Source organism: Sminthopsis crassicaudata, chromosome 3 (genome assembly GCF_048593235.1).
Source record: "Sminthopsis crassicaudata isolate SCR6 chromosome 3, ASM4859323v1, whole genome shotgun sequence".
In the NCBI taxonomy this organism is placed as follows: Eukaryota; Metazoa; Chordata; class Mammalia; order Dasyuromorphia; family Dasyuridae; genus Sminthopsis; species Sminthopsis crassicaudata.
In genome coordinates this window covers 148,874,642-148,890,526 of record NC_133619.1, presented here as the reverse complement: position 1 = coordinate 148,890,526, position 15,885 = coordinate 148,874,642, and the positions used below count along the sequence as shown (strand labels likewise).

Genomic DNA, 15,885 nt, shown 5'->3' with positions numbered 1-15,885 from the left:
GAATTGACCTGCCCCTTTTCTTAGACATAGCCCTTAACAAACTATGCCAAACTTAACAAGTGGTCATCCAGTCATTATTTAAAATCCTCCAAAGAAGGGATATCTTTCCCTTGGTGGAGTGGCAGCCCATTCCATCTTGGACCTTTGCTGTGAGGAAAATTTCCTCCTGAGACAAGTTAATTGTAAAAATAAATGTTTTATAGAAAGTGTATGCCTAATATACACATACATTTGCCTTATATATAGATACAAACAATACTGTTTTTTATCCTATGCTTTACTTCTTTACCACATTTCCCAAAGTAAAATATGATCCATGAATAATCTCATCAGACACTGAATCAAATATTAAGTCTTTGCTGAATAACTATGGGATTCTTTGCAGTGTTGGAGCAGTTTGTGTCAAAATAATAATAACTAAAATTTATATGCCATTTTAAAGTTTAAAAAGTTATTCCATTTAATTTTCATATTAGCTCTGTGAGATAGTTCTAGTGGCTTGGCTATAGTCAAAAGAAAGCTATAATGTAATCCCTGCCTAGAAGGCATTTACAACTTATGCATCTTATGTCTTCTCCTGTACTTGGCTTGTTGGGAAATTCCTAATCTTAATGCATCCTTATGCTTGAGAATTCCTAGTCCTTTTTGGTTTCTTTTTAAAAGTGATATCACTTTAGTTCCCTTGAATCAAGAAACCTAAATATTCATTTAAACATAAATAGTATCTGTTATTTTCTTTTTTGTGTTAAACATGGTAAAATATATGTAAATCCAATATAGGCATACATATTTATACAATTATCCTGCTGCACAAGAAAAATCAAATCAAAAAAGGAAAAAATGAGAAAAAATAAAATTCAAGCTAACAGCAACAAAAGAAATGAAAATGCTATGTTGTGGTACACATTCAGTTCTCACAGACCTCTCTCTGGGTATAAATTGCTCTCATAAGATCATTGGAACTGGCCTGAGTCCTCTCATTGTTGAGAAGAGCTACATCCATCAGAACTGATCATTGTATAATCTTGCTGTTGTTGTGTGCAATTATCTTCTGGTTCTGTTCATTTCACTTAGCATCAGTTCATGTAAGTCTCCCCAAGCTTCTCTGAAATCATCCTGCTGATTGCTTCTTATAGAACAATAATATTCCATAACATTCATATACTGTAACTCATTCAGCCATTCTCCAACTGATGGACACCACGCAGTTTCCAGTTTCTTGTCACTACAAAAAGGGTTGCCACAAACATTCTTGCACATATGGGTCCCTTTCTTTCCTTTAAGATCTCTTGGGGATATAAGCTCAGTAGAAATACTGCTGGATCAAAGGGTATGCACAGTTTGAGTAAATGTTATTTTCCAGTCACTGTACTAATGGAGCAATAATACCAATTACAGCATAGGAAGAAGAAATCCAAGTACTTTGCCTCACAAATCCTAGAGTACTAGGAACAAAAGGACAATGCTTGCATCTTTAAAGAAAAATTTTCTATGTTATGGTAAGGTAATACTTTATATAGCAAATAGTAAACTTAAGGAACTTTTCTATCTCAAAAATGGTATAGTCAGAAATTATGAGGTTTTTAAAAAATTAGACATTTATGGTGGTTAGATATAATTAAGGGAAATTCACAATAATTTATATACATTATGAATGTGATTAGGGCATGATTCAAACTCTTTGATAAGGATATTGTGGAAGGTGATCAAGACTTTAGAATTCAAAAATATATTTGATATCACTCATTAGGGAAATCTTAATCTACTAGACTTTTTCAAGGGCAAATATCTTGACAGAAGGTGATATGAGATTGTACTTTATTTAGACTTTCTAAAAGCTTTGCATATCTTTAGTACTTCAAAGAGGATTTTAAGAAACATTGGATGTATTATTACAGATGATGTGTTAAGGCCTTTCTAGCCCTACTGGAGCATTTCATAAATGTAAGATTCTCCAAAACATGAAGTAAAAAATGACACTATCTGAATGAATTATTTTTTAAAAGAAGAATTGATCATATTCTCCTAACCTTCTTAATTTATGTAGTGGGCACCATATATCTCTCTGTAGAAATGATTCCATGGTAAATTAGTACATCTTAGAAAAGGAAAAGAAAAGAAATTCATGAATAAAACTTGAAATACGAAAACCTATATATCCTGGTTGAAAAGAGAGAGAAAGAAGGGCAAACAAAATTCAATTCATTTATTTTATAAGTAACTTTGAGCTAGTTTTCACGGATCGAGGGCTTAACTCTCATGACTTTCATTAGACTAATCCATTCCCTCCTACACCAATAACCATGAGCATATACAAAGGACAAAGATGTCAAAGCTCATTCACAGTTTGAGTTTCCAATTTAACTTCAAATTCTATTTGAGCCTTTCTCTGGCCTCCTAAAGCATGCAATAAGCACAGTGAAAAGGTTAAAATTCACTAGTGACAAAGATTTCAAGATGAATGGACTGCACTTGCCCAAGAATTTATAGCTACTCAAATGGAGGCTGATTGTCCAAGGTAGTACAGGTGCCATCTGTGCCCATTTAGCACAGAAGATTGGAGTACTCATTTGGCTCCTGATGTCTGGTCTGCTATTCCTACTGCTCAGGCTACTGAATGGGTAGAAAATACCACTTAATTTTTTTTCCAGATGCTCTAATAGGGTTGGAAAAATTCTGATGAATAATAAATATTGGTTTCTTTTTAAAAAAAAATTTATAAAATGCTTGGCCAACTTTAGAGCATTATATAAAGATTAATTATTATATGATATCCATAGAAATCAAGGAAAGCTTCCATTACTTTCAGTGAACTCTCTGTGGCAAACATATAGGAAGACATGAAAAAGAATTGCCCAGAATGCACCAGCATGGGTTGTGATTGTACCAAGTTTATCTATTTGTGAATTTAAGTTCTTTCAATATTGTTTCAGCTACATATCTTTCCCTTCTCTGAATTTTAATGATATTGTATCTATATTTGGAATTTAGACAATGAGTTGCCTCCCCTTTTTGTTCCTATAACCTCTTGACTTTAAGCAAACATTTCCTTGCCCTCATTCAATATGAAAGGTAATAAATTCTAGAGTTTATCATGCACATAAACTTGAGAAATAAAATAAAACAGATTGATTTTTAATTAAAAAAACATTCAATACATAATTTTTAGTTCTAGGATTTTTTTTATATAGTAGATAAACTTCCTTTTACATGTTAGCTCCTCTAAGTAAAGAGTGACTTTTTGAGACCAGAGCATGTCTTGATTTTTCTATTCTCTTTCCAATCCACAATTTTTTTACTGGATTTTTTATTAGGATTTCTGTATCCTTTGACAAAGCTTCTGCCCCACCCCCCACTTGTAAGTATGTATATGTCAAGTCTGAACTAAGTGTTTCATACCTACCATTCTTATCTCCTTAGTTAAATTTGTTGTCCTCTCATGGTCTTATTTTATATTTCTATAAGTGGTCTTTTTTTTAAAATGATACTCCTCCATTTGATTGTAAATTCTTTGATAGTCATGACCATGTATTTATAATTCAACTTTGAATTCTTTACAGTGCCTTGTGTTTTGTCAGGACTCTGTAAATATTAAGTAATTGAATTATATTCTTCTATGAATTCTCCCAGTGACCTTTACAATCTGAGAGTATTTACAAATTATTTTTATTGAATAAAATATTACCATGATCCATATTTTGTGTGATCTCCACTTTTGTATTGATGTGTGAGAGCATATGTATAATGCATCCTCTTGCTTAATAACCATCTCAGGCTTTGATTTCTTATCTACAGCTGCTCAAGAAGTCTGGTCATGACAGTAGAGATCTATTGGACAGCCTTAGAAGGGACTGAAACTTCCAGATAGACTCTGCAAGCAGGTTTAGAAACCACAGATTATAGGTGTGTGTTTATTCTAGTAAGCTTCATTCTTGTGATAATATGTGAAGTTTAGTTTTAAAAAAAAGGATCTTGATTTTCTGACTCTCCATCCTTCTCATATTGTAGGTATTCCACATTGAAATATAAAATTATTTGACAATGATAGGTTAATTTCCTGCCTTAGGAAAGTGGAGGTGAAAAGCTGTTGGATATATAATACTAAATTTCTTCTTTCCCTATCTTTATTTTTTTTACAGACTCAGAATACTCATATTACAACTTAATCTTGAAAAAAGCAGGACAATTTTTAAACAATTTGCAGATCAATCTCTTAAAATTTGCCTTATCTATAAGAGCATACTCACCAACTATTCAAATGTTTCAACAGGTATGTACCTATATTTGCATAGAAGCCCTCATTAGTTATTATGGCCTACTGATAACATTGTCTTTGTAAACCACACATTTAAAAATTAAAAATAGGTAATGTATGAGGTGCTATTTCAGTGGTGTAGGGGTGTGAGTGTGTGCATCTGTATACACATGTGCATATAATTTGGCAGATGTAACTGAAGTACTCGGAATCCTGTGATACCTTTGCTTCTGGGAGGAGTACTTGAAACTTCTGAGACCTTTTGGAACTTCTCATGGTTGCAAGATTAGTATTTCCTAGAACATGCAACACTTGAAATATTTTTAACATCTGTAAGCTGGTGCCTTTTTGTCTCAAGGTTATGAAAATGTTGTGGAAAGCCTGCTCCTGAAATAATCGTTATCTTGTAAACACATCTATTTGTTAAGCTTGAGTACATCTTGACATTTCAGCATGTCTTGCCTAGGTTTGCCAAAACTTTTGGTCACTATGCCATCTCTTTTTTTCTCCACCTAGCATTAAGAAATATAACCTTCACTCTCCTTGCTTTTGTTATTCCCCTTATGCTATGGAACCCTCTCCCCTTAATGATTTTAGCCTTTATAAACCCCCACTTCCTTCTGTTCAGAACTGCTTGATTTAGATTTTTTCCCCAGCAGCTGAAAACTTCAATAAATTATCCACTTAAAATTATATCAGACTCTTCCTCACATCTGTATCTTGTCATAACATTTTCGGAGGCTCCAATGAGACTTGAACTTGTGACAGTTTTTGTACCAGAGGCATTGAGGAGGATATGGGTATAGCATCTACATCAGCTAACCTATTTAAGTGAAAAAAAAATGACCCACCCTCCTCTGTGACCACTATTTTATCCCCAAATAGATAGTATGATAATCAGCATCATCAACAGATATGCAACATGTGCACAAGTGAATGCAAAACCATGAAAAGCAGCCCTATAGGCATTAGGTCAAAGGGCCCCAGCAAATTCAAGTGCTCCTTCTCCCAGAGGCACAAGAGATCATACGATTCAGAGTACTTTATAGCATATAATAAGGGGAAATGTTTGCACATAAAAAGAATGTTGTATTACCTTCTGAAAATTTATAAACTTTTAATGTAAAATTTGAATTTAGTATTTCCTGGAAATAAAGTTGATCTTGTTATAGTTTTTCTCCAGCCAAAAACAAAATTGAAAATATTCTGATTTTTAAAAGTTTTTATTTTAATTAGAACAATGGTTTATGGTAGTTGATTTATTTTAATCAAATAAGGATATTAATTTTAAAATGGATTGCAATGAAATCTTCCTAGTTAAGCATAATCTTTGTAATGTTAGATTGCTGCTGATGAACTACCTCCAGAAGATTGCAGTGCATTTGTGGTTATCCATAAGGAGTCCACCTGTAAAACTAAGGAGATTAAAAAGCTTCTGAAGAAGGCTACTGTGAGGTAATGAAATTTATATCTATAGAAAAAGAAGTTCATAAAGAAAATATTATCACAATATAACCCTTCTTATTGTATGGTTTCCTAGATATTTTCAGTTCTAATATATAAGCTTTTTAAAATTACTCATCTTATTTCTAATACTGCCATAAAATATTTTGGAGTTTTTATGACTAATTTTGTTATTCATTTTAGTTCAAAATACAAATATTTATGAAAATCTAAAAATAGAAATTTGTTTGTCATGAATATAACATTCAACATTGATTATTTAAGTACCTATTATAAAAAGAAATTGAGAAATGAACAAAATGTTAATAAGTGAAAAGGAGCATTCCATTATCCTCAGGAGTTGTTTATTCTGTACTTGTGTTTATTTTGATCTGTGATCTCCTTATTATAGTCAAATATTTCATTGAATTAAATTGCCTTCTCAAGTCTGTGTAATTTTTTCACATATATTTCTATAAACTGGAATGATCTGCCCATTGTGTTTAGTTCTTATTCTAGCTCTTTTAATATTTCATGCATCCTCATCTTTTTGATGAATAAACATCTCACTTATTTTATATTATATATTTATAAATGTATATGTATTCTTGAAATATTTTATACCACTTCTCATATATATATATATATATATATATATAATTGTTGGTAATATATGGACTAGCTGCGGTACAGCCAGGGTCTATGTTTCCATTATTATTTAGGTCATTTAAAATTTTCATTCTTCCAAAATTATTGTATTCCATGATTTGCAAACATTTCATATCACCAAGAGAATATAGATATTTTAAAAAGATGAATCTGTGTAATTGTAATTACATTAATGTAAATAGTCAAATATAAATTTGGTAAATCTGAACCATGATTTCTTCTTCATTTTCAAATCTAGGCATAAATAATTGTCCAAATGAATATCTAAAATGTCAGTGAGGGGGCAAAGAAAATTAGGAAAATAGATTGAGAAGGTAGTGAGTGCAAGAGTTAAAAGGTAACATTATTTTATTCCAATTTTACATTGTAAGGTCTTCACAATATGCATTTTTCATACACTTTATTTTACTATGTGAATTATCAAGTTGATCCCTTTTCAATGATATATATGTAATATCTGTTATGATGTTGTGGGGTTCAGTCCAACTAGTAGCATATGAAATGTGGATTAGGCAGACAGTGTTAATGTTAACAATACTAACAGGTTTATGGTCTTTAAATGTACTCTTTTCAGTTCTGTCCATTTATTTCTATTGTTTTGGTTTTTATAATGAATTTTAAAATATTGAAATTTGAATATAAAAGAACAAAGTTATATTTGAAATTGTGGTCTCTTGTGTACAGCTTGTTTTTTTTTAATTGTATATTTAATTTTAAAACATAGTTTAAAAAACTATCCTTCTCTGTATCCCTTCTGAGCTTTCTTCTACTCTCTATTGTATACTTTTAAAAATTCCATTGACATTTATTCTCACCTTTTTTGGGGGGCATCATTATTACTATTCATCAACTTATGTCCTCTCCTTTTATTCCTCCACCATAAAGGTTTTACATTGTAGCATAAATATATAGTGAAGCAGAATAAATTGACATGACTAAAAATGTTATTTCTTCATTCTGTACTTCTAAAACATTCTACCAAGAAGTGGGATGCATAGCTCATTACTAATCTTCTAAATAAAGATTAGTGACTGCATGGATAAGAGTTTTAAAATCTTAGATGTTGTTTTCCTTTATGCCATTTTGTCCATTGTATAAGTTGCTCTCCTGACCCTGTTCACTCTGCCCTGTCACATGTTAGAAGTTTCACTGTTTCTCTTAATCCCTGATATTTGCCATTTTTTATAAGTAAAATAATCTTCCATTACATTCATGTGCCATAATTTGTTCACAATTTGCCCAAATTGATGAGGAACCATATTGTTTATAGTTCTTAGTATGATAAAAAGAGGTATTTTGACATTTGTTCATTTGGTTTATTTCCTTTTTCTTTTACCTTTTACCTTTTTTAGTGTCTCCTGAGTTATTGTTCCAAATTGTTTTGCAGAAGGGCTAAATCAGTGCACAGGCTCTAATTCTAATGCATGAGTATGTCAAACCTCTATTGAAGGGCATTCTTGCCCTTTATTTCTCACTTTTCATACTCCTACCTTTCTTACTCTCACTCTCTCTCTTTTCTTCTCTCCCATCCTTAATAGTGCAACTAATGACTCTATTATTTGTTAGTAATAATTTCATCTTTAGAAGTGTGGGGGAGCCAACAAAGGGAAATCATCTTGAGGATTTAATTCTCACTAATGGGTCCTCCTTATCTTTCCATCCCTGGCTGGGGTACAAGTGAGAAATGTAGGGAAAAGTAACCAACTTAGCCCTAGAGTCTGTGATAAGAGAGATGAAACCTGGGCATAGTCAGACACAATTTTTTTATTTTGGGAAAGCAGATTTAAAAGGGTTCAGAGGAAAGATTTTATTCCTTTGGAGTAAAATGCTACAGGAAAATTAGTCCACAAAGGATGAAAGTTGCTTCAGAAAAAATCTGAAGACACAAAGGAAAATTATTCCAATGAGGGGAAAAAATCCATTTTGTTTGAAGAGACCAATTTAAACAAGAAATGTACAAGAGATAGTAGTAAGGCCAGATAGCACAATCCTATTTAAAAGAATATCAGGAATGCAGAATCCTAGAATGAATTAAGGCTGAAAAAGATACCTAAGGACAACAAAAAGAGTGGTTGGTTGTTACAGATTGATTTTATTTGTTTTTGTTACATTGGAAGAGAAAGGAATCTTCAAAAAGGGTTAGCTTGTATTTTTGGCAGGGATAAGAATAAACAGAGAAGAAGAGAAGACAAAGAACTTTGATTTAATTTTGCTTGTGTTTTCTTTATGCAGGAGAATGACCTTTAGAGTGGAAATGACTAGATAAACATGACTAATAGGGAGCTAATGCCTAGGATAAGTTAGGAGATACTAAGAAAGTGCCTAACTGCTTTGAAAAATTCAGGTCAAGCAGGAGGAATACAGAGAGGCTTGGAGAGACTTACATCAACTGATGCTGAGTGAAATGAACAGAACCAGAAGATCACTATACACTTCAACAACAATACTGTATGAGGATGTATTCTGATGGAAGTGGATATCTTCAACATAAAGAAGATCCAACTCACTTCCAGTTGATCAATGATGGACAGAAACAACTACACCCAGAGAAGGAACACTGGGAAGTGAATGTAAATTGTTAGCATTACTGTCTATCTACCCAGGTTACTTTACTTATACCTTCGGAATCTAATACTTAATGTGCAACAAGAAAATGGTATTTACACACATATATTGTATCTAGGTTATATTGTAACACATGTAAAATGTATGGGATTGCCTGTCATCGGGGGAAGGGGGTGGAGGGAGGGGGGGATAATTTGGAAAAATGAATACAAGGGATAATATTATAAAAAAAATTACTCATGCATACATACTGTGGGAAAAAAATTCTAAAGAAAAAAAAAGAAAAAAAAAAAAAAAAGAAAGAAAAATTCAGGTCAACTGGGCAGAGTCAAAATCATAGAAGTCAATGACTACATGAGACAACCAGAAAAATTAAAACAAAGTCAAAAGGCTTAGGGGAAAAGAAGAAATTTATAACACCTCACAGCTAAAATAACTGATTTGTAAGACAGATCATGGAGAAAATATTAAAAATCATTAGAGTGTCTGCCATTAACAAAAATCAATCCTAGACTTCCTATTTCAAGAACACTTAAAAAAAAACTGTTCATATTTCTTTGAACCAAAGGGTAAAATAGAAATATAAAGAATCCACCATTCACTTCCTGAAAAAAATCTGAGAATGAAAACCCCCAGGAACTTTATAGTCAAAAACCAGAGCTTCCAAAAGATAAAATACTTTAACATATTTAACATGTATTGGTCTACCTGCCATATAGAGGAGGGGGTGGGGGGAAGGAGGGGAAAAGTTGGAACAGAAGGTTTTGCAAGGATCAGTGTTGAAAAATTACCCATGCATATATCTTGTAAACAAAAAGCTATAATAAAATTTTTTTAAAAAATTTTTAAAAATTAAAAAAAATTTAAATTTATTGTCCATTACTTCATATGTCAGGGAATCCAATGATTCCTGCTGGTTTTGAAGTCCTACAGTCTCATTAACAATTTTTTATATTCATGAGGCATTTACCATAACTGCCACGTTCTTTCAGTGGTGGACACAGTCAGCGATGGAACCATCTAATGTTTCTTGGGTCTTTTCCATCTCTCTCTGATGAACAAGGTGAATATGGCTCATTGACACTCATCTATAGATATCTAAGCAAAACCTCTCCCCCAAGCAGTTAAGCTTTCTGGTCCCTTCCATTCATCACTTTTTAGATCTCTCCACATCACCTGGCAATTATCTAAAGATAGTGGAGCTGCTCACACTGGACACTGACCTTCTGGTGAGTTATAAAACCTGTCTACCAGAGCCAGTACATCTTTGTCAAATATCAAAAAATTAATAGTATAGAGAGCTAAATTTAAAAGTTCTCTAGGGTTACTTTTGGCTCCCCCTTTCTTTTGTTTTTAAAGGAACATCTTGATATCTCTGTTTCTTCTCTCTACTATTGCCTGTCCTTGAGGATTAAAAGGTCTGCCAGTGGTGTATAAAATCTGATACTGTGTGCAAAAGTGTACAAAATATTTAGAAATATATGTAAATCCATTATCTGTTTTTTATTGTTTGTGGCACAATCATAATTGCAAAAGCTTGTATAAAGAATTCAGTGACCATTCAGGCTGTCTCTTTTGTTGCTGGTATTGCAAAAGTAAATCCTGAAAAGGTGTCTACTACATCGTGGATAAAAGACAAACAACCAAAAGATTTATAGTGGATCACACCCATTTGCTAAATTTCATTGGATCTCAAACCACGAGGGTTCTTCCCTGCAGGGAGCATAGGAGTGTGAAAAGGAAGACAAGCTGTACAGCCTTTTACTTTGCTCCTAGCTTCTTCTTTTTTTAATCCCAAATTGCAAACATAAAGCTGGAGCATCCTGATGATATTTAAAATGAAATTTTTGGACTGCCTGAAATAAAGGAGTATTGGCTAACATGGTTAGAAGGCTATCTGCCTTTTATCCCAGATAATTTACTCCTCGCTTAATGGCCTTTAATAAGATTCTAACCACAAGCACTGGGTAAGGAGTAAGACTTTGTCCTGGTTGTGCTGGGAGGTTCACCCACTCTGTCACACGTTCTTTTTGATGAAGGACTGCTGTGGGTGCCTTTTTTTTGTAGCAAAAACTGATATTTCCAAGGGGTTTTGAATGATTCTTTCAACCACATTGGATAAAGCCAGTTCAACCTCTTTCAGAGCCTCTTGAGCTTCTGGTGAGTTTATTGCATTGTCTCCCTTTAAAATGTCATATAATGGTTGCAATTGATAGATAGTCAAGCCTAACACTGTACGCATCCATTGGATATCTCCTATCAATTTATTAAAGTCATTTAAGGCGTTTAGCTTCTCTGTTCTTTTTAAAAAAATTTTATTTTTATTTTTATATTTTAATAGTTTTTATTTATCAGATATATGCATGGATAATTTTACAACATTGACAATTGCCAAATATACATATATATATATATATATACATACACACATACACATGTCCAACAATTGTTTTGCTATACAAAAAGAATTGGACTTTGAAATAGTGTACAATTAGCCTGTGAAGGAAATCCAAAATGCAGGTGGATAGAGGGATTGGGAATTCTATGTAGTAGTTCATAATCATCTAGAGTTCTTTTGCTGGATGTAGCTGGTTCAGTTCATTATTGCTCTATTGGAACTGATTTAGTTCATCTCATTGTTGAAAATGGCCACATCCATCAGAATTGATCATCATATAGTATTGTTGTTGAAGTATACAACTATTTCCTGGTCCTGCTCATTTCACTCAGCATCAGTTCATGTATAGCTTCTCTGTTCTTAAAAAAGCTTTTGTACTATAAGCACCTTAGGATATACTTCATAAATAGTGAAAAGGAGTGTGCCTTTGAATTTTTTTTCTGGAGTTATATGCAATTTGTAGTTCTTTAGTGTTTCTATGGTCTTTTGTAGACATGCCTCTAACATTTGCTCCTCAGGTGAGCATCCTAAGATATCATCCTTATAATGCAACAGCGTAACTTTTGGAAATGCTTTTCTACCTGGAGTAAGAGCAGCAACAATATACATTTGACATATAGTAGGGCTATTTTTCATTCCCTGTGATATAACTGTCCATTCGTATCTTTTATAAGGCTAAGAAAATGCCTACAGAAAATGCTTGTGACTCATTGGTAAATCCAAGGAAAAGTCAGTCACTTTTCCAGCCAGTAGTATGGAATCTCCCTCTAGTTTTCCAGATTTTTTTTTTTACAACAAATACAGGGGCATTCCAAGGACTAGTTTTTGGCCCAGTGTTAAGCCAACAGAACAAAAACAGGGAATCTCAAAACAAAAGGAAGTTTACAATTCTTTCTTTCTCTTCTGGTAGAACTTCCCAACTGGCTTACAAGGACTGCATCCAGAATCAGTCTTCTATTGCTCAGACCAAAACCCAACTCAGCAATTTTTAGAACTTGGATCAAGTGAACAATTTATTAGACTTTGCCCCAGATCAGACTATTTTTGAAGTATGAGATGTTACAAATCCCCAATCTGGACTGTCCTTGAGTTCCTAGAATAATGCAAAACTCAGTGCCCCAAGAAATTACCCAGACTTTTTTCTTCTGGTAATGTTTAGACTCGACTCTGAAATTTAAAAAAAAAATAGACCTAAAAGTGAGAAAACAAACAAAAAAAAAAGAACCTCACCATTATGATAGCTATTATGATGACAAACCCAGAAGAAAAGTGAAGTCAAAATATCTGCAAACAAAACACAACTGGAGCATAAAATCAACCAGAAATCATGGAAGAGATAAAGTAGAAATTTAAAAAGTTAAATATTTTACAAATGACATGAAAGTTCTAGAAGAAGAATTTGGTAAAAAAAAAAAATGAGAGCTATGGAAAAAAGAATTGGAATAGAAATTCATAGTTTTGGTACAGAGGTTCAAAATTTTGCCCAAGCAACAAATTCCCTAAAAATTATAATGCACCAAATGATTCCTTGAGATAAGAAATATTCAAAGTCAAAAGTCATAGCTAAAACAATTGTTTTAGAAAACTAAGGAGAAAAAAATTTAAGAAAAATGAAAGTCATGACAAGGAAAAAAGGGTCTATATATCACATTTCAAAAAAATCTTCAAAAAAAAAAAAAAACCATCCAGCTGTTTTAGAACCAGAGGGTAAAGTGGAAATGGAATATGCTCTTCATCTTCTGACAGAAATCCTTAAATAAAAACCAGAAACATCATAGCCAAAATTTAGGGCCAAAAAAGGAAAGAATTCAAGAATCAAGGAGCCATGGTCACAATTTAGCAGCCACTATGATAAAGGAGCAGAGAGTTTGAAATAATTATACTATAGAAGGCAAATTATATAGGCTTACAAACAAGAATAACTTGCCCAGAAAAACTAAATTATTATCCTACTGGGTGGAAAATTGATCTTTAATGAACTAGAAAATTTCCAAGAAAGCATTCCTGATGAAAGGAACAAAGCTGCATAGACACTTTGAAAGTCATACACAGTAGTGAAGAAAAGAATGAAAAGGCAATCATGAAGTGGGTTCTTTCATAGACACTTGGGAAGAGTTATAGGAACTTCTATATTGAGTGAAATTAATAGAACTGAGAGAACAATTTGTATGGCAACACCAGTATTGTAAAAAGTACAAGATTTGGTCACTTTTTGTAGCACTAAAAGCAACTACAATTCCAGAGGACTACTGATGGAACATGCTCAATTTATGAGAGATAGGGGACTTGGAATGCAGAATTATATATGTGTGTGTATATATATGTATATACATATATATATACACACACACACATACATATATAATTTTAAATAAAATGTGGAAATTTGTTTTACTTTTGACTATATATTTGTAACAGGAGCTTTTCTTACATTCTCAATGGAGAGGGGTAAATGGGAGGTATGGAGGACAGGTTTTTATAGCTTGAAAAAAAAAAGATTTAATTTATAAAAATATTTTTAAATAGATCATTGGTAATTTTGGAGAAAACATCTTCCGTTGAATGATGAAGTTGAAAGACAGACCATCAAGAAGAATTAAGAGATTGAAAGGACAAGTTTTAGAAGCATCTATTACAGTGAGCCCTCTCAAGACTTCTCCAAATCTCAAGCCACAAAAAGAAAGGAGATATATAGGACAATAGATAGCAAGAAAGAATAGATCCAGAGTGAGGAGTCAAGTAAGCCATGAAGTTTGCAAGTTATGTGACTAGAAGGACAGTGGCACTCTCACTGTAAATAGAGAAGTTCAGACAAGGGTTGGAGATTTCCAACGTGAATGAATCCCTTTGGACACTGTTCCAAATTGTTCTCCCGAAGAGCTGGCCAAGTTTATAATTTCACCAACAATGCATTCATTTCCCAATTTTTCCATATTCTCAGTTTTTGTCATTTTCCATTTCTAACGTTAACCAATCTGGTAGTTGTAAAGTGACATCTCAGAGTTGTTTTAACAGAAATTTCTTCAATTAATAATTTTGAACATTTTTTCAAATGTCTATTGATAGCCTTTATTTTCTCTTCTTTAAAAAGTGCCTATTCATATCATTTAACCTTTTATCAATAGGGAAATGACTCTTGATATGTTTAGGTTTTAGTTTTAGGGTTTTTTTTGTTTTGTTTTGTTTTTCAAATTTGACTCAATTTCCTCTATATTTGAGCATGAGGCCTTCATCCAAGAAATTTGCTATAAGATTTTTCCCCCAGCTTCCTGTATTTCTTCTAATTTTGATTGCATTGTTTTTTTGTGCAAAAAAGATTTTTAATTTTAGCTAATTAAAATTCATTTTACTTCTTATGTTCCACTGCATTCATAAACTCTTCCCTTATCCATAGTTCTGACAGGTAAAATTTTCCATGCTCCCCTGATTCAGTTATGGTATTGCCCTTTACCTATAAATCATTTATCTATTTTTACTTTATCTTAGTATAGTGTGTAAGATCTTGCTCTACGTCTAGTTTCTTCCAAACTGCTTTCCACTTGTCCTAGCAATTTTTGTCAGTTTATTAGTTCTTACTCGCAAAATTGGATCTTTGGGTTTATCAAACACTAAATTACTGTGGTCATTTACTAATCTATTCCACTAATCCATCACACTTAATCAGTATCAGATTGTTTGGTGACAGTTAGATGGTACAGTGGTTAGAGTACTGGACCTGGAGTCAGGAAGACTCATTTTCATAAGTTCAATTCTAATTTCAGATACATTATTAGCTGTGGGATCCTTGTCATCACTTTTTGCCTCAGTTTCTCATCTGTAAAATAAGCTGGAAAAGAAAATGTAATATGCTGTAGTATCTCTGTTAAGAAAACCCCAAATGAGATCATAAAAATTTGGACACAACTGAAACAACTCAACATAGATTAAAAATAGATTGGTTTCATGGTTGTAATGAGAAAAACCTTACCCAGAGAAGAAATAGAGGTTATTACATAAGGTAAAATAAATTAACTCCAATACCCGAAATTGAAAATATTTCATATGAAAAGAATTAGTAAAAGTGGAATAAGGAAAGAAATTGTAGTTGCTGTCATTTCATACATGAGGAAACTGAGATTCAAAGTGTCAGAGGCAGAGATCATCTTAACAGAATCCAAGGTTATCATTCTTTTTCCACTACAGTTAATTATGTAATTTAAAGGACTGGATTTTTTTTTTGCTCTTTTATAAAATAATTTTGAGATTATATCAGAAAAATTAGTAATATTGTTTTCTTTTATTTATTAAAACTCACTGAAGCACAGATCTTTATGTAGCTAAGTTAATAATTAGTATTTTTTAATTGCTTCTGCTGTATTGTTAGGAAGACAGCTATCAACCAAAAACTTTTTTTAAAATTATTTCACTAAAATAAGTATGACATTTGATTATATTTTGTAGTGTTTACATATCTTAAAACAGAATCATTGTTATATTTTCTTTTAAATAAAATAATTGTATACATATCCACTTTAAATTAAAACCTAGATATTTTTAAAAGAATTTTTATTTACCC

General features: G+C 32.4%; 1 protein-coding gene across 3 annotated transcripts in view; it reads left to right on the top strand.

Moving 5' to 3' along the window:
• The window catches only part of UGGT2 (UDP-glucose glycoprotein glucosyltransferase 2), a 197,451-nt gene that overhangs the window by 25,171 nt on the left and 156,395 nt on the right, over nt 1–15,885 (top strand). For 2 of the 3 annotated variants that reach the window (XM_074299372.1, XM_074299373.1), the window contains exons 3-4: nt 4,140–4,270; nt 5,598–5,710. In XM_074299372.1, the coding sequence (XP_074155473.1) occupies nt 4,140–4,270; nt 5,598–5,710 (244 nt within the window). Of the gene's footprint in view, nt 1–3,658; nt 3,904–4,139; nt 4,271–5,597; nt 5,711–15,885 lie in introns of those variants that run through there. The other variant, XM_074299374.1, reaches the window with a different exon arrangement.